This window comes from Mycena indigotica, assembly GCF_014461135.1.
Source record: "Mycena indigotica strain 171206Taipei chromosome Unknown Mind.scaff0002, whole genome shotgun sequence".
NCBI classification, from domain to species: Eukaryota; Fungi; Basidiomycota; class Agaricomycetes; order Agaricales; family Mycenaceae; genus Mycena; species Mycena indigotica.
Window position 1 is genome coordinate 3,237,847 of NW_023503001.1, and position 23,757 is coordinate 3,261,603.

Here is a 23,757-nt window from a genome sequence, read left to right on the forward strand (position 1 = left end):
CCATTATTCTGCCGAACCTTCGTTCACTTCGTGTTTGCGGCACGCTTGAGGAGAATCACGTGAATGCAACCGCCAGCCGGCTGATTCGTCTACTCCGTGTCCCCGTGCTTGAAGAGCTGGTCCTCAAAGATTTGGATATATTTGACCAGCAAATTTTTCCCATGGTCCATACACTTTCCTTGCATGGTTGTCCGTTCTCCGCCGGAGAAATGTTTCGTATGCTGAGGGCTTTTCCCTCACTAACGACATTCCGTCTCGATGAGTCGCTACCAGACATCCTCGAGCTATTGAAAATGCCTGATGGATCGTCAACTCCAGAACAACCGCCGTGGCCCAAACTTCACACGCTCGCGGTCACGGACATGGAGCCTGACGATGTCTGGCTGCTTTGTGATATGCTCACTAATCGGGCTGAGCTCGGGGTATCGCTTGCACGAGTCTTCTTAGACAGACGGAGTCGCGTGGTGTTACGGAAGAAAGGAAAATTAGAGTGGTTACAAAAAGCAGTCCAAGTCGAGCGACACGATGGTGTATATTTATGGCCATCAGACCTTGGGTACGAGGACAACGATGAAGGGTTTTGGGAACCGTAGAGACCATAGATAACAAGTTGGTCGATTTCAGTGCGCACAGCCACCGCATCATATTACTCAGACAAGCCTGCTTATAATTCACTGTCGCTACCTCGGTGCTCCCCGCTTCAATCTACTTTCACTTCTACCCTGACCTTGTTTTATCCCTCAGACTACTGGCGACACCTCCCTCCGTGAGCTGTCATGACGCATCGACTCGTCAAACTCAGCGTCATTAACGACCTTGTGCGACACTTCGTTTGTCTGGCGCTTGGCTTATACCTTTTAGATATGTCCCAACTGTGCTGTTGGACAGCATGAGCTCTTCTCTGCCCTAACGTACTGCAAAGAAGAGCTTAAGCTACCGCTCTGTTTCCAAATCGAATTCCTTCCTTTCCGGCTTATTTCGGAGCAAACACTTCCTATCGACTATGAACCCAAGGTCTCCAAAAAGGAGTTCTTTTCTGGCATCCTCGGCGACGACAAGTACGACCAAATGTCCGATACCATTGACAAGTGGGCTGTGGAGAAGGGTGTTCCCTTGTGCGTGCCTCGCAATTCTTACCAATCTGCTATCTGACTCGGCCAGGTCATTCCGGGGAGTTGTTAGCCAGTCTACGCGCGCCCATCGACTATCGCGCAAAGCTTTCCTCATGGGCGGCATGAAGCTCCAGCTTCCTTTCCTCATATCCATCTTCCGCGTCCACCTGCAAGAAGCAAAGGACATTGCCGACATTGACGTTCTCTCTGACGTTGCTGCCGAGGTTGGAATATTCTCAAAGGCGGATGTGCGTGTCTCTTACCGTCAGTCCGAGTCCTATCCTCACCATTGACTAGGCCATTGCTTTCCTGCAATCAAATGAGCTCGAAGACGACGTAAACAGCATGTGCGAAACGGCCCGCGCCCAAGGCATCACTGGCGTCCCGCTTATCGTCGTAAGCAGGGCTTTATAACGTCCCTGGATAGTCACTAACCATTTCTAAGATTGACGGGAAGTGGGCAGTCAGTGGAGGCCAGTCTTCAGATGTCTTCGTCCAGGTAGTCTTTTCACCTTGGTGCTATCATACCTCCTCACGGGACCCATTTAGATCTTCAAAAAGCTGGCCGGCGTACATATGAACAATACTCTGCCCTCCTCATTTACGACGTTGAACCCTGCTGTCGCTGCCCCGCTCATTGCCTAATATGTCTGTCTTCTGTATCGTTCATCGTGTATCCATCTACTTTGCTTTGTAAGTATGACTCAGAGGGATTGACTGACCGCTATCGTGGCCGAGCTGCGACCAAGGATCTTATGTCGAAGATCATGACAAAGTGGTCCGGTTCCCTCAGTCGTGACGACACGATTTTGACTCTTTGTTCTCGCACAATAAAGGGCATACACACAGCGCCTTCGATGAAAGATGAGTGGCTCGTGCCAAGCCGGGTCGGAGACGGACTCCGAGTCCGGCGAACTGCGCCAATTTTTAGCTAGTTTCTACAAGGCGATGCATAATATGACCATGCATAATGGCAGTAGGAGCAATATTCCTCCACCACAGTTACATAACTCGTCGTCCATATTAACTAGAGGGTCAACCTAGATCTACACCATTGCAAAGTTGTCGGATTTGCATCCAAAAATAAATACTCCTCAGTTGACGGTCAAAATCGACGCGGATCACGTGGCTTGGCGTTGGTTAAATTAGGCGCTCTTGATTTCACGCCACCGCGACGCGTTGTCGGCGACGTCACCCCAAGCCCTTGCACTCCACTATGACAAACCTTAAGTAAAAGCCCATTGCCCGGAGGACCCATTTCGCCAACAACCACCACATCGAACTGAATGCAAGCCATGTCACGAGCCAGAGAAACGGAACATCACTCCAAAAGTCACTGGTGGTATGTCTGGATTCCGGTGCTCAGCGCCATAGTTTGGTTCGGTTTGTTATCGCCCTAAAAGTCGCGAGCGTGGCTTATTCGCTCGTAGGTACCATACTGGCGCTTCTGGCGACCTGGCTTGCGGAAGGTGGAACCCATCGTCAACGATATTGTGGGTTGTTTTGTTCCCTTGGTTCAGGCTCCCATTAATTCGGCCCTCGAAGCGTCGCAGGACCAACCCATAGCATATATCTCAGATGTCGGTGCCGACTTCCTGAAGCCTCTTTTCGTCGTTGGCTGCTCCATCACGGTTCGTTCGAAAAACGTCGAGTTGGTTTACTCACAAATTCTCGCAGGCGGTGACATTCTCCCTCTCCCTCGTCATCGAGCGATACCTGCGCCATTCTGGTCGTCTTGTACCGACAATGCGACGGCGGGAAACTGTCTTTAGTGTGCTCTCTGTCCTTGGTTCCATCCTGGGAGGCGCCGGGCTCATTCTGCTTTCGGTATTCGACACCAAACGCCATGTTAACCTCCATCGCGGGTTTCTTCTCCTCTTTATGCTCGGCGTTGCCCTCTCCGCACTATTCACAGTCATTGAGGTGCGTGCATTCACTATGGCTCGACCATCACGGTTGTTGACGAACATGTCAAGTATCGCTGGATCAGCAAAGACTACCACTTCATCCGTCAGCTCAGGCATGCCTACTTCGCCAAAGGGCTGATCGCCCTTGTGCTTGTTGTCCTCGCAGTGGCTTTCGGGGTGATGTTGTTCAAAGGGCTCAACGCTGGCGCCGTCCTTGAATGGGCAATCTCGTTCATGTTCACGTTCTACTTGCTCACCTTTTACTATGACCTTCGCCAAGCCAAAGGCGTGCAAAAGGGTCAGCTCAACGCACGAACTGTCCAGACTGAACGCCGAAGGGTTGGCGTTCGACAATGGAGACGATAAAGACGACCTAATGATGATAGTACGACCTACATCTCAAATAGATAATAATGTGTACATTAATGAGGAACCCTATGATTAAGCAACGCCCAAGTTCAATTCACGGTCAAGCTGACGCGCTAGCTCCAAATCACGTTCTTCCTGGGCCTTTCGGGTGTCCTCAACTTGTGCTTGCTTCAACGCAAACTCGTGATCGCGCTTCTCCTGAGCTCGGCGTCGAGCCGCCTCTTCTTCAACCTGCTTCAAGGCTTGGATCCGCGCGTTATCAGGATTTACGTGAGCCACAGGAGTGGGCTTGCTTTGTTGTTGCTGTTGTGATGGTGGCGGTGGTTGTTGTTGCGGAGGTTTAACCGGCAGAGAAGGTGCTGTAGGAGCTGGAGCTGGCTGGACCTGCGTTGCGTGCGAGGTAGTTCGTGGGCGATGATGTGTCTCGTTTTGGGCCCCTGGGGGAAGGGGTAGTGGTGTCTGGTATCGCTTCAGTAGATATGGGTCTGGTAAATCTTGACCATTAGTCGTAGGCGGGAAGGCACCTGGCGGCGCCGGCGTGAATGAAGGTGGCGGAGGTGACTGGAATGTGGGAGGTGGCTGATAAGGAGTTGGCGGGTATGATGAAGGCTGGGAAGGAGGTTGATATGCAGGTTGGGTTGGTGGTGGATAAGACGTCTGATGTTGTAAAGTTGGAGGTTGGCTCGGAGGCGGGTAAGGCGCCGGAGTCGATGGACCGCTTCCGTTGGGAGGAGACGGTGTGTAATTGACAGGAGGGCTCTGGGTCCCAGATAAACTGGGGACAGGGAAAGAAAAGTTGGATGGAGCCGTCTGGTTATCGTCGTTATTCCAGCCGAATGGCGTGTCTGCAGGGGGCACAACTGGTGTGTACGCTCTTGCGGGCAAATCGGAGTCATAACCTGATTCTGGGGCTGGCACTACACCACTATACTCGACTCTGGGTCCAGGAATTGGAGTCGGCGAAGACTTGGGATTACGAGGTCGAAGTATAGATGGCACGTGGGGAGTGAGACCTGGCGCAGCTCCTTCTTGGCCACCAGGAGACAATCCTAAAGTATTTCCTTGGACTGCTGGTCGAGGCCTTCCCGGTGTTAATGAACCAGGAACCGGAGGACTAGACTGTTGCTCTGGCACGGGTGGAAGGGGGGATTCTCGACCTAGCCGTGGTGGTGAGGGAGAAGGTTGTTTTGAAGAGGGTGGCGATTGGGACGGATGCCGTCGTTGATCCTGTTGTTGGTTAACGAGCGGCAGAATTTCAGATTGAGGTGGTCGAGATAGCCGTTCGGCCGGAGAAAGTTTCGACGGGCGACGTTGCAAGTTGCTGCTATTTGGTTTAGGGACAGAAAGTCCATGACCAGCTGGGGCGGGAGTGCTGGCAAAGAATGTCATTTCCAGGTAGACATCTCCACGCGTAACGCCGTTGGATTCAAGAGCAATCCAGTCTAAAAGCACTAATTTATCAGTAAATACAACTGAGACGTTAGTCAACACGCACCGTCAAATTCGCCAGTCCTCAGTGTCTCGCTGATGTCTAGAGTGCCAGCTCCAATGTTGGTCTCCTTTCTCGGTTCTTTGGCCCAGCAAGAAACCTCCAGTTTGCGATACTTTTCATGGGTATCTTTAAAGATCGGAACGCGGATCTCCTCGTCCCAGACTGGGTGCTGGCCTCCTTTAACCTCGACGTGAGTCTGCTTCTTGTCGCCTAGATGCTGCATAAGTTTTCGCTCTCGTCAAAAAAAGCGTTGACCATTCAGGTTAACTTGCGCAAAGACATCTTGTTTCCAGAAATATTTGTCGTTGAGATTTCTCGCTTTGAGCACGACAATGACTGCCCAATGTTAGATCGGTCTTGCTAGAACAAGGTCAAGAATCACCAAGAGTCCCAATCTCTTCCTTGGACATGGGTGGGGGGATGGAGGAGAAATGGAAAGTGTCAGAAGCAGTATTAAATGCCATCAGCGCCGGCAGCCACGGCATTTTCTTGGCATTCAACAGCGATGAGTGCAGTGTTCTTGCAGTGTTCACAACGACCTCTTTGGCTGTAGCTGTCCGGGAGTATCATTGAAACCTGGCTTTCCGCAGCCTCATTTAACAACTGACGACCAAAAGCCGGTATACTTAGTGGGTAATATTTCGAGTCCCTTAAACAAATCTACAGCAATAAAGATGATTCTCCTACTTCTATGCGCGCTCTCCAAAAGCAGTTCAGAGCCATTTCTCGAAGAGTTGGCTCAACGGCCATGGCCAATATCTCGGCTTGATTGTGGGCTTGACTGCGGCTTCCTCGAGATTTGCGATGACCTCCAGGCTGTTGTTGGCTGCGGTGTCACCACCAAACTGTAACATGTTGGGAATGGGACTAAAGACCATCTATAGGAAACCCTTCAGTCCGAATGACAACGTTCATTCACTAGCTCATACCTTGTCGTGCACTGACTGCAAGCGCATGCGAAGGAGGCACTTGCCGGCCACTGTCTCAGTCTCCATCCACGCTTTCCATAGGCCGTGGTCTCTCGGGACGGTCCTTCGTAAGTGGTTCCGTAATATCTCCCACCCAACACCGTTGTAATGCAATCCCAAGAGGCGAATCAAACGTTGGAGATGGTTGTGGACGAAAGTGTGGTATAACTTGGGGTACGTCTCCTCAAGAGTTTGCGTAACGACGCAATGACCAGGGAGGAACTCGAAGTTGGTTCCCAGCGATGCGTTCATTGTTGGAGGGTGAATTCGTAGTCCCCCTAGATCGCGAACGACAAAACCAAGGAGCTCGCCTGTCGTCGTGTTGAAGCGCAGTTGGCAATTCTGTGCGTGGGCCTCAAAGACTACGCCATTGTGTAGTGTCGGCGGGAGCAATGCATCACAGGCCAGACGGATGTAGCTAGGGATCAACAGGGTAAGAAACAATAAACTTGTAAAAGTAACACTCACTTGTCCAAGAATTGTTGACGCTTTGATTCGGTGTTGAGACCAAATACATGTTCTACGGCGGAAACGCCCGCTGGAGCACCGTGGTGACCGGATTCCAGCAATGCGGCAACGACAGCGATGCTTTCCCCCTCTTTCGGCTGATACTCTTCCCGAAAAATGGCCGTGAAGTGTTTCCGTGTCGCGTTGTCTACCCCGGCATACACGGCACTCGCGGGCTCTGGTTCGACAGAGAAAATTCGAGGATTGACCTTGAGTTTAGGCACGATGTCGTGGGAGAAGCGTGGGCCAAAGTCGGCAGTCCAATGGGAGATGGTGCGGAGCGCGGAGGATATTTTCATGTTGACAGAAAGTTTGAGAGCCATGTTGTTCATGGAGGGGACCACAACTGTCCTAATCGGTGCGTTAGTTTGATATCAGATAAGATGAACAAGGATTACCTGATGCTAGATTGAGCGAGGGCGTCAATTGTGGGCTCTAAAATTTCGACGTCTCCAAATTTCTCGCGGATTGTCGGCAACTGCATTTCGTGGACGGGCATGAAGATGGTGCCAGGGACATCTTCGGGAATGCTGGTACCCGATTGTCGTGCTGCTTGTGTGACAAGTTGGCGGGTCACGGTCGCGAAGGAACCCCGTATGTCAAGGCTTTCACTGGGGACCCGTGTAAAATGGATCTTGGGGCGATACCAGTCGTAGTCATTCGGAGCGCTGACACACATCCTCGCTCGGTACATTGGGTGGGTTGGATGGCCAGCGACGAGACTCTGCTCCCACTCGATCGGCGCTGAGGTGAGTGACGCAATCTGTGGTGGATTTTCGTATGAGAGACCTGTTGGAGAATTAAAGAGAGAACGCAGCCACCAAGGTGAGTGACGCACGTTGCCAATACATCGAGCTTCGAAGCTCATCCGATATCGCAGTACTGAGCGAGTCAGGCAGAAGCATGTCTTTGACGAACTTGTCCCATAACTCGATCGGGTCAGTGCACTTTCTGAGTGATATCGATTGGCCCAGCTCCCATGGCGGGGGCGTTAGGCTCGAGAGCAGAGTCTCGCTCAATTCGTCCTGGGTGATTGTCGTATCAGCGCTGATTGGTCTGAATAGGAAGACATGCACAAACCCGGGCCGGATCGCCAGAAGTGTCTACGAGAACGTAGACCTCGGGTAGCATGTCGAGTGGGTCAACAAGTCCAACTGGGCGGCCATGCTTTGTTGGGGTAGATGGGCTGGCCTTGAATACTGGTGCATGGTGGAGGGGAACAATGGCAAATATGTCGTCGGGTCGGAGGGCACGAGTGATGTTAGGTTGCTCCGAGATCACGCTCGTGGTGGTGGCTAGAATGACCAGGATGCCAGAGTATGGCATGGCGCTTGACTTTGGGGTCTCGATATAGAAGGCACAAAGGAGGCTTTCGGTGACGAGGCAGGCGATAAGCCTAGAGATGACGGCAAACCCAGCGTGCTCGTTTGGGGGAAGGCGGTATCCTGTGGACATTTTTTTGAGTTGCGTACTAGTAGTGGCTTACTTTGGTTTCTGGCACTTTTTAAAGTCGGCTCTGGTGCCAATCATGTGTCATGGTGAGAGAAATAGCTCCGGATTAAAAACTCCAAAACAAAATTCAACTGTGAGAACGTAAAGCAGTAATCGAGGAGGTGTGCTTGAGTTGATTGGGCCGATGTCCGTTCGCCAAGTGGTAGGATGGTGTTTACGAGAGAACCAATGGGTGGGGACCCGGTGAATGCCTCCACGAGGAGTGAGACGGTGCCAAGAGTAAGGAGAGTTGAGGCACTTGGTTCGTTTGGTATTCGAGCCGGATTTTCAGGCGAGCCGGAGATGAGGAGACACAGAGCCAGTATCTGACCGTGTGATTCGACCCCAATGCGGCAAACAGTGGGTTACAAAGATCGCAGCGTGGGTTCAGGCCAGGCTGCGCTCCGACTCGGAGTCGTTTAGTTGACGGTTAGTCGGAGAGGATGCAAATTTGACGCATGATGCGAAGATTTAGCGTTGAATAGAAGTTGCTGGACAACAGAAAAAAATTGAAGAGTACCTTCGAGGTGGCTTCTCATCTTATCAGATCATCGTCGTATCAGATAAAAAATCAGGTTGATGTTTATTCATTTAGGTAAGCGGGGAATTCTAATTTGCCTCAATGCCCTCGTATAAAATAAGGTTGGGAAAAGGAGCATGAAGATGCTGAGAGCATTGATAAGCCAAAATAAAAGGGGGCGGAGCAAAGACACTCACGAAACGGTACATTCCTTGAAATCTCATTCGCATGAAACATTTTCCTGGGAAGGTTTTGCGATCGGGTGAAAGCCATGACGCGTAAAGTGCGTGCTCTTCGGGAATTGACGCCCGGAGATGTTTTCGGACGATCGCCCACCCCTTGCCGTTGTAGTGCAACCCGAGAACCCGGATGAGTTGTTGGAGATGGTTGTGAATCACCGTGTGGTACATCCGCGCATAGACGTCGTCAAGGTCTTCCGCAATAATCTTTGATGGTGTTTTATCAGATAACAGGGATCACCGGAGGGGGAAAAAAAGATGGAATCGTACGCTGTGGCCTTCGAGGAAGTCGAGCTCCACACCGGTCGAGGCCTTAAGCGACGCACGGTGCACCCGCAGTCCCCCAAAATCACGAATGATGAACCCTTTGAGATTCTTGGTTTGCAAGTCGAACCGAGCCACACAATTCTGGGGGTGACATTCGAACGCGACGCCATTGTGGAGTACTGGGGGCAGAAACGCGTCGAAGAATAACTTGACAAACCTAACATCGTCAGCTAGAGTGAGTGAGTGAATAGAAAAAACAACACGTACTTGTCGAGCCAGTCGACACGTTTTGCTTCCGTGTCTAGTCCAAACACACGGATAACTGTATATTCATGACCACCTTCGCCAGCATGCCCTTTCTCAACGAGGGAAGTACAAACAATAAGTCGTTCCCCGTGCTCTTCGCTCGTATTTTCGTGAGCTTCGCGGACAATTGCAGCGCAGTGCTTGGCGACGTCAGGGTTGGGATGAGCATGGACCACACTGGCGAGTTCTCTAGCGACAGTGACAATGTTTCGATCCATAGTCAACGCAGGAACAACTTGAGCAGAGAAGCGCGGCCCGAGATACGCAGAAGGAGGAGAAATAGTGCGAACTGCTGAAGTTAACTTGATTCCGACACCCAACTTGAGCGACAATTCGTGATATGCGTTTGGAACAACAACAGACCTACACAAAGGTTAACAAGAAGCTCCATAAGCAACACGGTAGAAGCTGTGGCAACTCACCGAATACTCTGCTGACCGAGGATAGGAAGACAAAACTCAGGCCCAATAATGATAGCTTCGGGGAATTTGGCTTCGATGTGCGCGATTTGCAGTTCATGAACAGGTACGATAACGAAGTCTTCGGGAACAACGAGCTCTTTCCCGGCCGTTGCAGTTGCAGCCTCTCGTAATGGTGTAGTAAGTCTCTCGAAGTCGTACGTGATTTTCAGGCTTTCCCGTGGAAAGGCGACGAAGCGCAATGTAGTGTGGTAGAGGTCATAACTGCCAGGAATAATGTCCTGAATAGGTGGGAGAAGCATGCGCGTTTTGTGCATCTTGACTAGTATTAAACAGCGAAATAGAAAAACGGGAGCCACGTACGGGATGAGTAGGATGACCCTCGACAATAGACTGCTCCCACACGATACTAGGATCCGAGAATTTAGGTGTCGACGGAGGGTTCTCGAAGGAATGCTCTACGCCGCGTCAATGACATTTCTGGCCGCAAGTGAATGATTATACGAACGTTGCCACAATACTGAAGCCTCGAATTCTGCTTTGATGTCTTCAATTACGTCGCCCTGAAGCTTGATACTGCGGCCAAATGCCTCCCAAAGAAGCAAAGGGCTGTGAATAGGGGCGAGAGTGGTTTCGCCCGCGATATTCCATCCCGGCGCACCGAGCGATTTTACAATAGAAGCTGTGAGTCCCAAATACTGAGGGGATGGTTTGGAAACTTGAGATGACCAAAAACGGCAAGTGTGACACTCACCTCATTCAGCACACCCGCCTCGTTGACGAACCCGAAAACCAAAGGCAGCATGTCCATCGGGTCAAGGAGGCCAATTTCTTTTCCTCTAGGATCGGTGCCATCGTGTTTAAAGACAGGAGTATGACGAAGCGGAATAATTGCCAGGATGTTGTTCACATTGTAAGGGTCGTCAACTTGCTGAGGTGAACGCGCTGAGATGTCACCTAGCAAACAGACTGCGATTCCAGTCGCGCCCAGGGGGGCGTATGTCAGTTCCACATAGATTGCGCGGACTAGCGACTCGGTGACGAGGCAGGAGAGAAGACGAGCAGCAGTGCCAAAGGCAGCACGCTGAGCAGGAGGGAGGTCAGGGAACTCGATCGTGTTGGATGGCATGGTGAGTTGCTCAAACCCCCAACATAATGAAGAGACAGCTTAAAGACTCGCGCGAATAGGCAAATCGGGCTAGCAAAACTGGCACGAACCGGGTCGTTTGTTTTTTGCGGCACTTCGACCCGGGTTCTCACCAAGTTCTCACACGCCTCGATCACGTGTAATCCCTTGGGTACCATTATGGCATTCTGGATTTTAAAAAATTATCTGGTATGTTTGAACAAAAACCGCGTGCTACCGGAGCTCCTGCAACAACGACGTAAATGTCTTCTGAAACTCCCTCCAACCCCAACACCAGCCCTGGTGCTAGCGACGATACTCTACCCAAACCTCAGCAGAATAAGCCAGCAGGAGCGCTCGACCTTGACACCGGAGACGAGCTCGTTCGATATCGAAAGCGATGGTGGCAGTTGTGGTATGCTTCCATCCGCGCAAGTCCTCTCCAGAACTGACGTAATCGCAGGATACCTGCAGGGGTTCCTCCTCCACCTCCCGAGTCGCTCGATGATGCCAAAGTCAGTGTTCTGAGCTCCCTAACAACTTTTATGACAAATCACAGACCATACCAATGGTCACTGCATCTTGGCTCTCCAGACTAACGTATTCTTGGATTTCTCCAATCATGGTCAGTAAGAATTCACGTATTTGCTTGCCTCTCGCTGACCACCCGAGTGAATAGGTGCTCGGATTTCAACGGACTTTACAAGCCACGGACTTGTGGAGAGTTGCAAAGGAGCAGGAAGCTGGCTTCGTTTCGGAAAAGCTAGACGCCGCTTGGGATCGTAGAGCCAAGGCCGCCGACAATTGGAATCAAGGACTCCTCAATGGCCAGAGTAATCCTTCGCTGCTGAGGCGTGGGGTTTGGATGATGAAATCTCTTGGGAGAGGCCGCCAATTTCGAGAACATCAAACCTTGTTGGAGAGGCAATGGCGTGCGAAGGACGGACGCAGAGAGGCCAGTCTTGCGTGGGCGTTGAATGACGTTTTGGGGCACATGTTTTGGTATGGAGGTGCTTCAAAGGTGCTTTCCACCACCAGCGACATTTTGATGAGAGATTAAACGCTCCCACAGGTTCTTGGAGACATGGGGCAGTTAATGGGGCCTATTCTCATCAAGGTATGTGATGTTCAAACGCGGTACTCTCGACCCATGTCAAACAGGCTATCATTAACTTTGCAAAAGAGCGCGCCGAAAAAGGTGCAGATGACGCGCAACGGCCCGCAATAGGACGAGGGATTGGCATGGCGGTAGGGCTCATTGGAGTTGTGATAAGCACCTCCATCTTCCAACATCAGGTGTGTGTGTGACCCAACGCGTTTTGGCTTGATCCCACGATCTCACTAATGGCCACAGTTCTTTTGGAGGTCTATGACGACAGGCGTCCTTGCACGGGCGGCTCTAACAGCCTCGATGTACAAACGAGGAGTACGACTCACGGGGAAATCGCGGGTTTCCCTGACCAATGCCAAAATTCTGAACCATCTCTCAACCGACGTCTGTGCTCTCACACCATAGTCTTGCGACCCCTGATCTCCGCATGCAGCTCGGTCGTGTCGATGCGTGTGCCCAATGGTTTGTGAGTGGATCGCTTGTCTGTGAAAAATCGCTCATAATACTCCATGCAGCATGCAGGTAGGTTGTCTAACATATGCATTGCTATCCACGTTGACTTTGGTTGATCCCAAAGCATGGACTGCCCCAATTCAAGGTAGATGTGTCTGGAGCTCAAGTTCACTACCAGACTGACTCTGCTGACAGTCATTGCTTGTCTGATTATTTTGCTGACCATGGTGTGTTGGCGACTGTCTTTCATTCCTGTGGAATTTCAATGTTCACGTCAGCTGGGACCGTCTGCTTTGGCGGGATTTTCGCTTTTTGTGGTCATAATTCCCATCATGGAACGAGTAATGGCAGGACAATATAAGACTCGGCGAGCATCGATGAAGTTCACAGATCATCGTGCAAAAGTGTTGCTCGAGGTTTTAAGCATGTCGAATTCTCATCCGATCCTGCTGTTCTGACCTGACGCAGGCTCTATGCGGGTCGTCAAATACTTTTGTTACGAGTTGCCGTTTTTAAAGAGTTTGTGATTTCTTGACAATCGCACCTTGACTAAGCTTGCCACAGAAATATATGACATCCGCGCACAGGAAATTCATGGCGTACGCAAGATACAACACCTTCGTTCCGCTAGGTCTGTAACTGTCTTGCTCTTGTTTTGTTGGCGATTGGTTGATCGTGCATAGTATTGCGCTAGCATTCTCGCTTCCTGTTCTTGCAGCCACCCTTTCGTTCGTCACCTACACTCGTCTCACGGCCGGATTCGACATCGCTATCATTTTCGCTTCATTTAGTCTTTTCCAACTTCTCCGACAACCCATGATGTTCCTACCTCGAGCCCTTTCCAACATCGCAGACGCCAGGAACGCGCTAAATCGCCTTACCCGCGTTTTTCAAGCCGAAACTTTCGATAACGACAAAGCAGCTTTTATCGTTAATCCCAACCAAGACCTTGCTCTAAGAATCCAGGATGCATGCTTCAAATGGGAGTCTCCGTTGAAAGAAGAAGATAACACCAATACGAAGGGCGGCAAAGAACCAGAAAAGTTCAAGACCGCTGAACTCGAGGACCAAGAACCTTTCGCCATCCAGAATGTGACCATGCGAATCCCACGAGGAACTCTTTCTGGTGTAGTGGGACGCGTTGGCTCAGGCAAGTCAAGTTTGATTCAAGGCTTAATCGGCGAGATGCGTCATACTGGAGGAGAATTTTCCTTCGGCGGACGGGTTGCATACTCGCCACAGACAGCGTGGATCCAAAACGCGACTTTGGTGTGTTGGACAACAAGTGCAATTATTGTCATCTGATCTGGATCAAACAGCGCGACAATGTACTGTTTGGTCAACCGTTCGACTCCGACAAGTATTGGCGCGTTATGGATGTTGCGTGCCTGTTGCCAGACCTGAAGTTATTGCCGGATTCGGACCTGACAGAGGTGCTTCCAGTTGCATATGAATCAATGAGATCTAATGTGTCAACAGATCGGCGAGAAAGGCATCAACCTTAGTGGTGGACAAAAGCAACGCGTCAGTTCTGCTTCTTGATTACTTCTTGATTAATATTGAATAGGTCAACATCGCGCGAGCCTTGTACTTTGACGCAGACATCATTATCTTCGACGACCCTCTTTCTGCTGGTCAGTCGCAGTTCTCTTCCAATTGTCATTGTTAAGCTACTCATCAGTCGACGCAAACGTCGGAAAACTCTTGTTCCGGAACGCGATACTAGGCCTCGTTCAACAGGGCAAGACTGTCATTCTTGTCACCCATGCACTCCACTTTCTCTCGCAGTGTGACTACATATATACGCTCGAGGCAGGCTCTATTTCCGAACACGGGACTTACCAAGAACTTATCACTCGCAATGGCGAATTTGCGCGCCTCGACGCGGAGTTCGGGGGTGAGCTTGTGGAGCAGTCGAAAGAGGATCTAGTCGTGCCACAGGCGACCGTCGAAGAAATGATTCAAAAGTCTGAGCATCTATCAGGAACTGGGAAAAACCAAGGGAAACTAATGTCGAAAGAGCGGCGGACCACTGGGTCTGTTTCCTGGGGAGGTGCGCATTTGACTTGTCTTTTGTCACTCCTTTTGACCACCATCCCGTAGTTTATGCTACCTATGTCAAAGCGGGGCGAGGCTTTGTTAGTCTTCCCCTCGTGGCAGTTGCTGTGCTAGGAATGCAAGCGTGTCAAGTCTTGAACGCTTATACGTTGGTTTGGTGGCAAGCTAAGTCAGCCCCCCAATGACATCACCCTCTCCCTCTCTAACTCTCGTCAGCACGTTCCACCGTTCGTTCTCGTATTATCAACTACAATATAGCTTGCTTGGTGTATCCCAAGCTATATTCACGTTCTTCATGTGAGTCTACTTCTGGTAAATAATGTCATGCTCAACTTGTTCACAGGGGTATTGCCGTCGACTTTTTGTCCATGACTGCAGCGAAAAACCTGCACCACGATTCTGTCCGCAACATATTGTTCGCACCCATGTCCTACTTCGGTATGCTGCCTGCCTTGTCACGTTATTGTCACTAAGCCTCTGACGATAGACACCATCGTGCGCCACCTCTTTGTGAACGATCGAGTCGTCTGATTTCTCCTAGCCGATGGGTCGACTAATCAGTGTTTTTGGGAGGGACATTGACAGTAAGCCGCTTAGTGCATTCTTTGACGAAATTGACATGGAAAACTTAGCTATTGATAACCAACTGTCCAGTAATTTTCTCCTTCTGAAATTATTGGGTCATCGCTGAACTTTTTTTCGTAGTTTCAGTGCGCATGTGTGAGCAACTTCGAATGCAGCGGTATTCTATCTTACCTAATAATCCAGCCGTGTTGGTTATCTCTAATCTAGCCAGCGCCATTCTCCTGATATCTGTCCTCGAGCACTACTTCAGTCAGTTTTCTTTTCCAGTTGGACGTTGCGTTGTTTTACCATGGCATAGTCATCGCGGCTGTCATTATCAGCCTTGGCTATAGCTATTTTGCTTCATTTTACCGCGCCAGTGCTCGCGAGCTCAAGGTGAGCAATCATGCTTCATGTGTGGATGTTCTCTAATAAGAAAATCAGCGCATTGGTATGCCAGTGATCACCTATCAAATTATGCTGATCCGATCATCAGATGCGATGCTGCGTTCCGTCCTTTACGCTCACATGTCCGAATCGCTCACAGGTAAGTGGACCGCAAGAATACCTGACGAGTTATCTTATCACTGCTGTAAGGACTCCCAACAATCCGAAGCTATGGAGAAATTCCACGCTTCATTGAGCAGAATAAGTATTACATTGATCTTCAGAATCGAGCTCTATTTTTAGCCGTGACAAACCAACGGTGCGAGAAGAATATCTGTTTTTGTGCTCATTGAAGTGTATCCAGATGGTTAGCAATAAGACTGGATGTCTGCGGCGCCCTTATGGTTTTCATCGTTGCTGTCTTTGCTGTGGTCGGAGTCTCTGAAATTACCCCCGCTCAAATTGGACTTGTTCTAACATACACAAGTCTGTGTTTTGTGTCACGTCCTTATCCATGACTTATCGTTCAACCAGCACAATTGACCCAACTCTGTGCAATGGTGACACGGCAGACTGCGGAGTTAGAGGTCAGTCCGCCCCGCTATTAATGCTGGCGAGCCATAACCATAACGCGCATAGAACTATATGAACTCAGTTGAACGAGGTATGGTCACTTCCCTCCCATCACCGTTCCTGATGATATTTCCAGTTGCACATTATAGCCGAAAAGATTTGATCCCACAAGAAGCGTCCTATGAAAGTGACCAAGAGCATAAACCATCCCCAGAATGGCCCTCGCACGGTGCAATCCAGTTCAAAAACGTCGAAATGAGCTATCGACAAGGTCTGCCCAAGGTTTTACATGGTATTTCAATGAACATCCATGCTGGTGAAAAAATCGGTGTTGTTGGAAGGTCTGTAACACAGCATTACTTGCGCATGTTCACCGATAAACCGTAGAACTGGTGCTGGAAAGTCTTCGTTGGCATTGACATTGCTGAGAATAGTCGAGTTCGAGGGTCAGATACTAGTCGATGAGTGCGTCGTCCTTTTATGATATGCCTCCAGGCCCTGACTTTCTGTAGTGTTGACATCAGCAAGATCGGTCTCAAAGACCTGCGTGCTAATATCTCGATTATTCCACAAGATGTCAGTCGCCTAGCATCCAGTCTTTCTTGGTCTTTGATGTCGACCACTAGCCCACTTTATTCAGTGGCACTATTCGCTCGGTGTTGGATCCCTTTAGTCGCTGTGAAGATGCACGGTTATGGGATGCCCTACGTCGATCATACCTTGTCGACTCTGGCACAAACACTCCCATTTCTGCACTGGACTTGCCAGATGGGCAGCAACCCCGACATCACATTGACCTAGACACCGTCATTGAAATCGACGGCGCCAACCTCAGTGTGGGGGAACGCAGTTTACTTAGTTTGGCTCGCGCACTTGTAAGTTCAAGCCCGTCTCTTTGTCGATGGATTTTGACATGCATGGTTCAGGTCAAAGACTCGAAAGTTGTCATTCTTGATGAGGCCACGTACATCTAATAGCTTCTCATCCATCATGTGCTAAATTTCTTTAGGGCTTCTGTGGACTTGGTAACAGACCACAAGATCCAACAGACAATCCAAACTCAGTTTCGCAACAAAACGTTGTTGTGTATCGCTCGTGAGTCATCATATTCGTTGTTCATTGGTTGGTTCGCCAACCAGTATTCAGACCGCCTCCGAACCATCATTTCGTACGATAGAATTCTCGGTAAGGTACCATATCCATGCGAAAGCTCAAGGCTTACCCAACACGCAGTGCTGGATGCTGGGAATATCGCTGTAGGAGCATTCACTCAGACCATGAAATAGTACTCACTTTCAGCAGGAATTTGATACGCCACTGAACCTCTTCCACAAGCCAGAGGGCGTCTTCCGTGGACTTTGCGATGGATCTAACATAACGTCTGCTGACATTGAAAAGGCATTGTTGTATGATCGAGATGTTAACAACGACACGTGATCGTGTCCAGTGATTATATCGTCTCGTGCGTGTGCGTGTGGGCAAACTTGCAGATAGTGGAGGGCAAACCTTTTATCGACTCACTTGCGTAATTTTTACCATGGGGTTTGTCGATCAAGAAATCTTGATACGATCAGTTAACCTTTGACCATGTCACTCATCCGTGTTGCTGTCCTTACAGGTTTGCTCAGACGCCTCGGCATACTGAGTAATTGAGGCTGCTCCAGTCAGCGATACTGCCTCCGCAAACCATGCGGCAGACAAATCTGGGCCTGCTATACGCGCAGTCCTCGACAGTCACGAAGGGTTCGTTTGCAAAACACACTCCATCGTGGCGGATGATTTCGATGCTATCCGATCAACTGTTTCCAAGTGGTGTGCAGGCGGAGAGGTGGATTGGATTGTCACTACTGGCGGTACTGGCTTTGGCATTCGTGATCAAACCCCAGAGGTGTGGCTTTTCTCGACTGCTTCTGTACTCAAATTCTGCAGGCTATCACACCTCTCATAGAGCGACATGCGCCGGGCCTTGTACATCTCATGTTAAGCTCCTCTCTTCAGCACACTCCTCTAGCTGCCCTCTCTCGTCCTGTTGCTGGAACTATCCAGCAGACGCTTGTTGTTACTCTTCCCGGTAGCGTCAAGGCTGTCAAGGAGAATCTCCAGGCATTGCTTGCTGGGGGAGTAGTCAATCACGCTGTTGAGCTCATTCGCGGCGGGTCAGGCAGGCAGGTTCACGCAACTCTAGTGGAGCCTTCAAACCATGCCCACCACCACCACCACCATGATCACGATCATCATAGCATCCCCAGACCTCGGACACTAGCTCACGATCCTTCTGCGGGAGGTATGAAGTCCAGTAAATGTTTATGCAATAACTCAATAGTATCAGTATCGGCGCGGCACCGTATTTCTCCCTACCCTCTCATGTCTCTCGAGGATGCTCTTAGAATCATTCAGGACAAACTAAGTCCATTGAAAACCGTTCAAAAACCAGTCTGTTCATCTTGAACATTGGAATCACTCGTTTGATGCTTCACTAGGTTACACAAGATCTCCGTGGTCACGTCCTGGCAGAAAATATTCATGCCCCTCAAGATGTGCCGTCGACACCAACGACAAGTGTCGATGGATATGCCCTTCGGTGTAGGAACTTCAGCTTCCACTCGACAAAATCGTCTCATGACAATCTTAGCCACTGATTCCCCAGGTGTCTACCGGGTCTTGGTTTCTTCCACTCACAATATTGTCAGCAATCTCCCTGCCAACTCGATATATCGCGTTAACACTGGTGGTCCCTTGCCAACCGCGACAGATGCTGTCATCATGGTCGAGGATACGCGTTTAGTGTCTGCCCTTGATGGAGAAGAACAAGAAGTTGAATGTCTCGTTCAAGTGCCCAAAGGCGAGAATGTCCGAGCCCCAGGGTCAGATGTTCGCAAGGGCGACCTAGTGATGCAAAAGGGCGACTTGATTTCCAGCGGTGGCGGCGAGATAGGGACGCTAACCTTCGTTGGTCGGGAAGAGGTGGAGGTCTACCGGCGACCGATTGTAGCCATCCTCAGCACAGGAAATGAGCTTCTCGATCTGCAGAACCCACTTTCGCTCTCGAATAAGGATTGGGGCGGTATCTGGGACACAAATCGACCGTCCCTACAAGCTGCTCTCGAGGGCTTGGGCTACGATGTTATTGACCTCGGTATTGTCCCAGACGAGTTGGGTTATTCCTATATATTTCTCGCCGATACTGACTAATGACAGTGTTGCATCTCATGTCTCAGCTCTTCGTCGCGGACTGGACTCAGCGGACATCATCATTTCCACGGGCGGGACTTCGATGGGCCCTTCCGACTTGCTGAAGCCCGTATTGGAGCAGCACTTTAACGGGACTATACACTTTGGCCGAGTGACCATCAAGCCCGGTAAACCGACCACTTTCGCAAGTGTTGTCTGCGATGATGGTACAAGTAAACCAGTGTTTGCTCTACCCGGCAATCCCGCTAGCGCACTTGTGACATTTTACGTCTTCGTCGTCCCAGCCCTGAGGAGGTTGGGAGGGTGGCCAGTTTCCCGTTGCCAATTTCCTCGGGTTGGAGTAAGCCTCGCAAGTCCTATGACGCTTGACTTCCGAACGGAATTTCATCGAGTTGTCATCAGAGCCAAGGCCGACGGGTCTCTTACTGCGGAAAGCACAGGTGGACAACGATCCAGTCGTGTTGCGAGCCTTGCAGGCGCCAATGGTTTCGTTATTTTACCGATGCGGACGGAGGGAAAAAGTGTTCTGGATGTGGGTCAGCGAGCGGAGGCTCTGGTGATCGGGGAGATTTTGATGAGCTGATGTTCGAGGAACGTGTGATGTGGCTGTGACGTCACGGTACTTAACTTGGAATCGTTTGACGCGCTGCCTAGTCTTGAGTCTTGACGACTTTCATGTCTGCTGCTTGGAACTGCACTCCAGGGACACGAAATCACCAACTTGTAACTTCCAATGACCCTCCATCAGACTCTGAGGTCTCCGATTTCCTCGACATCTCAGCCGACATCGCTGCACGTATCAAGGCAGTGGATGAAGAGATCCATGCACTCCGAAGCCGTTTGAAGGTTTTTGAACAGGAGCAGTCTCTCCTGTATGACCGTCGCATGAAGGCACAGCGTGTTCTTGCTCCAATACGACGACTGCCGCCAGAATTACTCGCAGAAATATTTTCTATGACAATGCCGCCCGTATATATTCGCTCTGGATATATACCTGTGGGCTCTAATCTGAGCCCCTGGTCTCTTATGCATGTCTGCCGCCATTGGAGAGCAGTCGCTTCATCGACGCCCTCGCTCTGGGAGGTCATTGCAATGCTCTATGACAAGTCTGAAAACGAGCCTGTATATCCTCTCCGCCTGCTAGAGGCCCATCTCCAACTGGCTCGGTCACTTAGAATCGACTTTTGGGCACATGACAACGAAGAATCTGAACGACAGAAGAATGCATTCATACTACTCGCCAAACACTCTGAAAAATGGGTAGAACTCAACATTGGGATGAAGGCTGGACTCTATCCGATACTTAACGGCCTTTGTGGGCGACTTAATTCTCTCCGAAAAGCGTGGTTGCGCTGCGACGACGATCGAGGCTTAGTGCCATCGCCACCCCCTATTGTCTGTTTTGAGGGTGCACCAGTCCTGACAGACTTGGGCCTCAAAAACATGACTTATCACTCCCAAGTAGCAGCTCCCTTCCGCCAGCTCCAGCGATATTATCTTCGAACGGAATGGTATGGACATACACACGTTCTCCAAGACCTTTCTGCAGTGGCTGAAGCACGAATCATCGTCGACGTTGATCACGTGTCTACCAACGGGCTCGCCCGCAGAATTCACTTCCCATTCCTCCGTAGGCTGAGCGTCTCGCACGGTGCAATCTTGGATGCTATCGATGCTCCCGAGCTGAGTCAAATCGCACTCGAATCCTACGAACTTGAGCGTGCATCACTGATTTCAAGCTTGAATTCTCTTGTTGCGCATTCCTCCTGTCAGCTCCAAAGGCTGGCCATCTATGGCATTCCCCAGAGTGAGACTACAATCCAACTTTTGCACCAATTCCCGTCTTTAGAACATCTTTGTCTTATATGGGATGAAGACCGAGCGGGAGATATCATGCAGAACGACGTGGACACCATTGTTTCTGCCCTCATGATCACGGCAACTGGACCTATCCTTACTCCTCGCCTACGAATTCTTTCGTTCGCATGGGAGGCAGTAGCCCAGGTCGATTACCGCTTGCTAGCTCGGATGGCCAGGGCCAGGTGGAAATCGGAGAGTTGCCGCCTTGAAAGAATGGAAATATTGAGGGGACAATCTGAAGAAGGCTCAGAAGGCCTTTTAGATCCCTTGCGCATGCTCCGCGATGCGGGAATGGATTTGGTCTGGCTTGAAGGGGGAGCTGCTCACAATGTGATGGATAGATATCACTTCGCTTCATGAATTGTAGTTTGTGGACTTTGTAAAATACTGCAGTGGTCTTGCAATGGAAACATTTTTTGGATTGAACTGTCAGGCAAATATTCGTGTCACGCTTTTATTGTACTTTGGCTTCGAATGGTCGTTGTAGCCCAGCCAGCACCGCCCAAGGTATACATTCCCGCTTATGTTGCGGAGAATTTTCACGCATAACTAGCAAAAAACAAAAGCCAAACAACGCTACTTGAAGCGCAAGAAAGAGCGCAAGAAAAACAAACCCAAGTCCGCCGCGAGACCAACCCACAAGGATGCTGAGCAGTCCGAGTCTGACAGCGGAGAAGATGACGATGAAGAAGAGCCGCCCCTGCCAAATGTTCAAGTAGTTGAGAAGCCTCCCAAGAAACGACAAAAAATCGAAGTTCAACAGGAGATGGAGGATGTGGAAATGGATGAAGAACCGGTTAACACTCAGCAGCAAACGAATGTCATCCCACAAGATTTACCACCTCTGCCTTCCTTCCCGCTCCCAGAACATCCAGATGCGCCGTCGAAATCAGACCTCGCACTGCAAGGCCTCGATCAGGCTCTAATTGACGCGGAATTGGTGAACGCGTCGCGTTTACTGCCTATACCGCCGAACGGGGAAGAAGACGGGGGCACTGGAATCGGCGAAAAGATGAGGAGACGGCTAGTGGATCTGGGTATTGTTGAACTATTCGCAGGTAAGTGCATATACCTCTTGCGCAGAAACTATTGTAACCTGGCCGCAGTCCAGACGAGTCTGTTACCTTTCTTGCTCTCTAAAGGCCTCAGGGACCATGATTTATACCGCCCTTATAACCCTCCTCGCGATGTTTGTGTCTCCGCCCCAACAGGAAGTGGGAAGACGTTGGCCTATGTTGTACCCATCGTAGAGGTGCGCAATCGAGAAATACTCTGGTAAAAATCAATTAAAGGCATAGGTCCTCTCAGTTAGAATCGTGACGCGATTACGAGCACTTGTGGTTCTACCAACTAGGGACTTAGTGACGCAAGTGCGCGAGACATTCGAGGCGGTTGGCAAGGGACGCGGACTCAAGGTGAGACCCACTAACAATATCTGTTTAGTGTTTTATTGTTTGGTGTAGATTGGGACTGCTACTGGTCAGCATTCGTTCTCACATGAGCAGGCTCAGCTGGTTGGGGGCAATCTAGCTTCTCTTGCTGGGGGCTTAAGTCGCGTGGATATACTCATTTGCACCCCTGGTCGCTTAATTGACCACTTGAACGAGACCCCCAATTTTTCGCTTCAACATCTTAGGTTTCTCGTTCGTCTTTTCATTTCTCTCCCTGGCGTGCCTTGACGTTTCTGTAGGTGATTGACGAAGCAGATCGTCTTCTGGCACAGTCCTTCCAAGACTGGTTGGCACAGGTTCTCGCTGCGACCCGTCCACCATCTGATCTAGTTCTCAAACACAAAGAAATTCCCAGGCGGCATGATGCTGTGGCTCCTGCGTTTCGCTCGTTATTGCCCTACCCAGTGCTACCTAGCATCATGGATCGGAGGGAATCTTCATGTCAAAAGCTCCTGTTTTCAGCAACACTAACGCGGGACCCTGGGAAACTTGCAGCACTTGATCTTCGCGATCCCAAATACTTTATCGTGCAGGAGAGCAAAGACACCGATGGCATATTAGATGTTGCGATGGATAAATTCTCCATGCCTGCAACGCTCACCGTGAGTTGATTCCTTTTTTGGGTGCTGCGTCTCTCATGCTTTTGTTGCTCTAGGAGCGGATGCTGGTGTGCGAGTCGTCGTTGAAGCCGCTATTTTTCTTTTACATAATTCTGGAGCATGGGATTACTAATGCGTTGGTGTTCACAAAGTCGGCTGAGTCGACAGCTCGTCTCGTCCGACTCTTCGAATTCTTCGAGAGTGCGAGGAAGTCTTCGACGACAACCATGAAGGCATATTCAAGCGATCTCACTGCCAACGAACGTAAAACAATATTAGACAAGTTCAAGGCCCAAGAAATCAAAATGTAGGTGTCCGCTATTCCCGTTGTCGGCCAATTGACTTGTGAATGCAGTTTGGTTTGTTCAGACTTGATTTCGCGCGGTATAGATATCAGCCATGTGTCACATGTAGTGAGCTACGATGCACCCATCGACATGCGTAAATATGTCCACCGGGTCGGTCGCACAGCTCGAGCCGGGCGATCAGGCGATGCATGGACATTAGTTGAGGAGCAGGAGGTACATTTTGGTCCTGCTCGTTCACTTAAACTTGACCTTTTATCCAGGCTCGTTACTTCAAAACAATGATGAAGGAAGCAGACCACTTTGCTAAGCTGAAGCGACTTCGTGCTGGGGAGAAGGAATTAGGCCCAATCCGAGGATTCTACGAGGTCTATTTTTGGTATCTCTTGTCATCCAGCCTGACTAATGCGCGGAACAGTCTGCTTTAGGCCAGCTGAAGGAGTCGTATGGCAAGACGTAGCAGCATTTAGTTATGTACCTG

General features: G+C 50.2%; 8 protein-coding genes across 8 annotated transcripts; 5 read left to right on the top strand and 3 right to left on the bottom strand.

Annotated features, from left to right (window-relative positions):
- Positions 1–2,398: 2,398 nt before the first annotated feature.
- Positions 2,399–3,385, top strand: MIND_00220000 (uncharacterized protein; the record flags this gene model as incomplete). The annotated part of the gene is made up of 5 exons (XM_037359090.1): positions 2,399–2,495; positions 2,543–2,605; positions 2,658–2,743; positions 2,790–3,035; positions 3,089–3,385. 5 exons carry the CDS (start codon positions 2,399–2,401, stop codon positions 3,383–3,385), a joined length of 789 nt encoding a protein of 262 aa, XP_037224185.1.
- Positions 3,386–3,460: 75 nt separating this feature from the next.
- On the bottom strand, positions 3,461–5,290 carry MIND_00220100 (C2 domain-containing protein; the record flags this gene model as incomplete). The annotated part of the gene is made up of 4 exons (XM_037359091.1): positions 3,461–4,839; positions 4,884–5,090; positions 5,136–5,216; positions 5,263–5,290. 4 exons carry the CDS (start codon positions 5,288–5,290, stop codon positions 3,461–3,463), a joined length of 1,695 nt encoding a protein of 564 aa, XP_037224186.1.
- Positions 5,291–5,593: 303 nt separating this feature from the next.
- MIND_00220200 (C2 domain-containing protein) lies at positions 5,594–7,810 on the bottom strand (the record flags this gene model as incomplete). The annotated part of the gene is made up of 6 exons (XM_037359092.1): positions 5,594–5,758; positions 5,810–6,266; positions 6,317–6,706; positions 6,754–7,144; positions 7,194–7,380; positions 7,436–7,810. 6 exons carry the CDS (start codon positions 7,808–7,810, stop codon positions 5,594–5,596), a joined length of 1,965 nt encoding a protein of 654 aa, XP_037224187.1.
- A 645-nt stretch (positions 7,811–8,455) lies between these two features.
- MIND_00220300 (uncharacterized protein) lies at positions 8,456–10,726 on the bottom strand (the record flags this gene model as incomplete). The annotated part of the gene is made up of 8 exons (XM_037359093.1): positions 8,456–8,512; positions 8,564–8,812; positions 8,876–9,089; positions 9,140–9,541; positions 9,601–9,914; positions 9,961–10,055; positions 10,106–10,295; positions 10,352–10,726. The coding sequence occupies 8 exons, from the start codon at positions 10,724–10,726 to the stop codon at positions 8,456–8,458; spliced, it is 1,896 nt and encodes a 631-aa protein (XP_037224188.1).
- Positions 10,727–10,986: 260 nt separating this feature from the next.
- On the top strand, positions 10,987–17,306 carry MIND_00220400 (ABC protein; the record flags this gene model as incomplete). The annotated part of the gene is made up of 42 exons (XM_037359094.1): positions 10,987–11,138; positions 11,187–11,238; positions 11,283–11,348; positions 11,403–11,744; positions 11,796–11,840; positions 11,885–12,019; positions 12,078–12,218; positions 12,268–12,296; positions 12,350–12,432; positions 12,483–12,514; positions 12,566–12,710; positions 12,756–12,806; positions 12,852–12,918; positions 12,971–13,556; positions 13,607–13,720; positions 13,767–13,811; positions 13,855–13,921; positions 13,969–14,340; positions 14,391–14,514; positions 14,562–14,642; positions 14,689–14,783; positions 14,833–14,840; positions 14,887–14,929; positions 14,978–14,998; positions 15,051–15,065; positions 15,114–15,179; positions 15,229–15,305; positions 15,354–15,360; positions 15,406–15,456; positions 15,507–15,615; positions 15,661–15,782; positions 15,831–15,883; positions 15,936–15,960; positions 16,006–16,210; positions 16,257–16,334; positions 16,382–16,445; positions 16,496–16,744; positions 16,796–16,833; positions 16,879–16,964; positions 17,016–17,054; positions 17,103–17,125; positions 17,172–17,306. The coding sequence occupies 42 exons, from the start codon at positions 10,987–10,989 to the stop codon at positions 17,304–17,306; spliced, it is 4,338 nt and encodes a 1,445-aa protein (XP_037224189.1).
- A 150-nt stretch (positions 17,307–17,456) lies between these two features.
- MIND_00220500 (Molybdopterin molybdenumtransferase) lies at positions 17,457–19,644 on the top strand (the record flags this gene model as incomplete). The annotated part of the gene is made up of 7 exons (XM_037359095.1): positions 17,457–17,487; positions 17,534–17,757; positions 17,799–18,153; positions 18,199–18,302; positions 18,350–18,452; positions 18,502–19,021; positions 19,068–19,644. 7 exons carry the CDS (start codon positions 17,457–17,459, stop codon positions 19,642–19,644), a joined length of 1,914 nt encoding a protein of 637 aa, XP_037224190.1.
- A 92-nt stretch (positions 19,645–19,736) lies between these two features.
- On the top strand, positions 19,737–21,281 carry MIND_00220600 (ABC protein; the record flags this gene model as incomplete). The annotated part of the gene is made up of 1 exon (XM_037359096.1): positions 19,737–21,281. One exon carries the CDS (start codon positions 19,737–19,739, stop codon positions 21,279–21,281), a length of 1,545 nt encoding a protein of 514 aa, XP_037224191.1.
- A 114-nt stretch (positions 21,282–21,395) lies between these two features.
- MIND_00220700 (ABC protein) lies at positions 21,396–23,736 on the top strand (the record flags this gene model as incomplete). Its single annotated transcript, XM_037359097.1, has 10 exons — positions 21,396–21,428; positions 21,475–21,979; positions 22,028–22,173; positions 22,220–22,336; positions 22,385–22,564; positions 22,612–22,974; positions 23,028–23,278; positions 23,327–23,492; positions 23,540–23,644; positions 23,695–23,736. The coding sequence occupies 10 exons, from the start codon at positions 21,396–21,398 to the stop codon at positions 23,734–23,736; spliced, it is 1,908 nt and encodes a 635-aa protein (XP_037224192.1).
- Between the last annotated feature and the right edge of the window lie 21 nt (positions 23,737–23,757).